We start from the raw sequence: 879 nt of genomic DNA, 5'->3' as shown, positions 1-879 counted from the left end.
GAGAAAATATTTAGAAAGAATGTCTGGTGATATGAATAATATAATAAGCATAATAACAAATTCTTCTACAAGAACAAATTTTCTAACTTTGAAGGTGTTGACAGTTTCTCATAAAATAGGATACAGTGAGTTCAAGGGCATTCTAAGTAGGCAGAGCAGCAAGCTGAAATATTTTAATGAGTTATATGCCTCTCTCTGTGCTAGCAAACAGATTAATGAGGTGTCTCTAGTACATTAATAACTTGGAATGAAAGAAAATAGTACTCACGAGTTGTGTCACGTGTTCGGCACAGAGTATATAAGCATTCCCCTATACTTGTTACCATTCACACTCAGGATCTTACCTTGAACAGAAGATCAAACCTACCTCTCACAACACCATGAGCTATTACAGCGGCTACTATGGAGGCCTGGGCTACGGCTATGGAGGCTACGGCTGTGGATGTAATAGCATCCGCAGACTGAGCTGTGGCTGTGGTTATGGAGGCTACGGATATGGCTCTGGCTATGGGGGCTACGGATTTGGCTCTGGCTATGGAGGCTACGGATTTGGCTCTGGGTATGGAGGCTATGGATATGGCTGCTGCCGCCCATCATGCTATGGAAGATATGGGTTCTCCAGCTTCTATTGAGATCCTGTTCTAGTAACTCAGCATTTGATACCTTGACTAGATGTTCTGAGAAATGTGTCCACATTTTATGTTTGAAGACTAAGAGCAAATTTATGTTCATTTGCCAATAAATGATTAAATAAGAAAGCAAAATATGATTTTTGTCTGGCTCATTTCATTTAAATGTTGATATCTGTATATATACAAAAATGTATATAAGAATATATATGTAAATAAATACACAAACACAGAAGTATACAGATATATA

General features: G+C 38.1%; 1 protein-coding gene across 2 annotated transcripts; it reads left to right on the top strand.

Annotated features, from left to right (window-relative positions):
* Positions 1-380: 380 nt before the first annotated feature.
* On the top strand, positions 381-632 carry LOC101987546 (keratin-associated protein 16-3-like). 2 transcript variants are annotated; one of them, XM_026783600.1, is made up of 2 exons: positions 381-444; positions 511-632. In XM_026783600.1, exons 1-2 carry the CDS (start codon positions 381-383, stop codon positions 630-632), a joined length of 186 nt encoding a protein of 61 aa, XP_026639401.1. The 2 variants fall into 2 exon arrangements, with proteins under 2 accessions (XP_026639401.1, XP_005345383.1); XM_005345326.2 differs by having other exon boundaries at positions 381-632.
* The last annotated feature ends 247 nt before the right edge of the window (positions 633-879 follow it).

This window comes from Microtus ochrogaster, chromosome 2 (genome assembly GCF_000317375.1).
Source record: "Microtus ochrogaster isolate Prairie Vole_2 chromosome 2, MicOch1.0, whole genome shotgun sequence".
NCBI lineage: Eukaryota > Metazoa > Chordata > Mammalia > Rodentia > Cricetidae > Microtus > Microtus ochrogaster.
The sequence above is the reverse complement of the archived record's forward strand: the minus strand, read 5'-3'. Positions and strand labels throughout refer to the sequence as shown.

Coding starts and splice junctions, on each gene's coding strand:
- LOC101987546 (XM_005345326.2), top strand. CDS start 381: ATGAGCTATTACAGCGGCTACTATGGAGGCCTGGGCTACGGCTATGGA.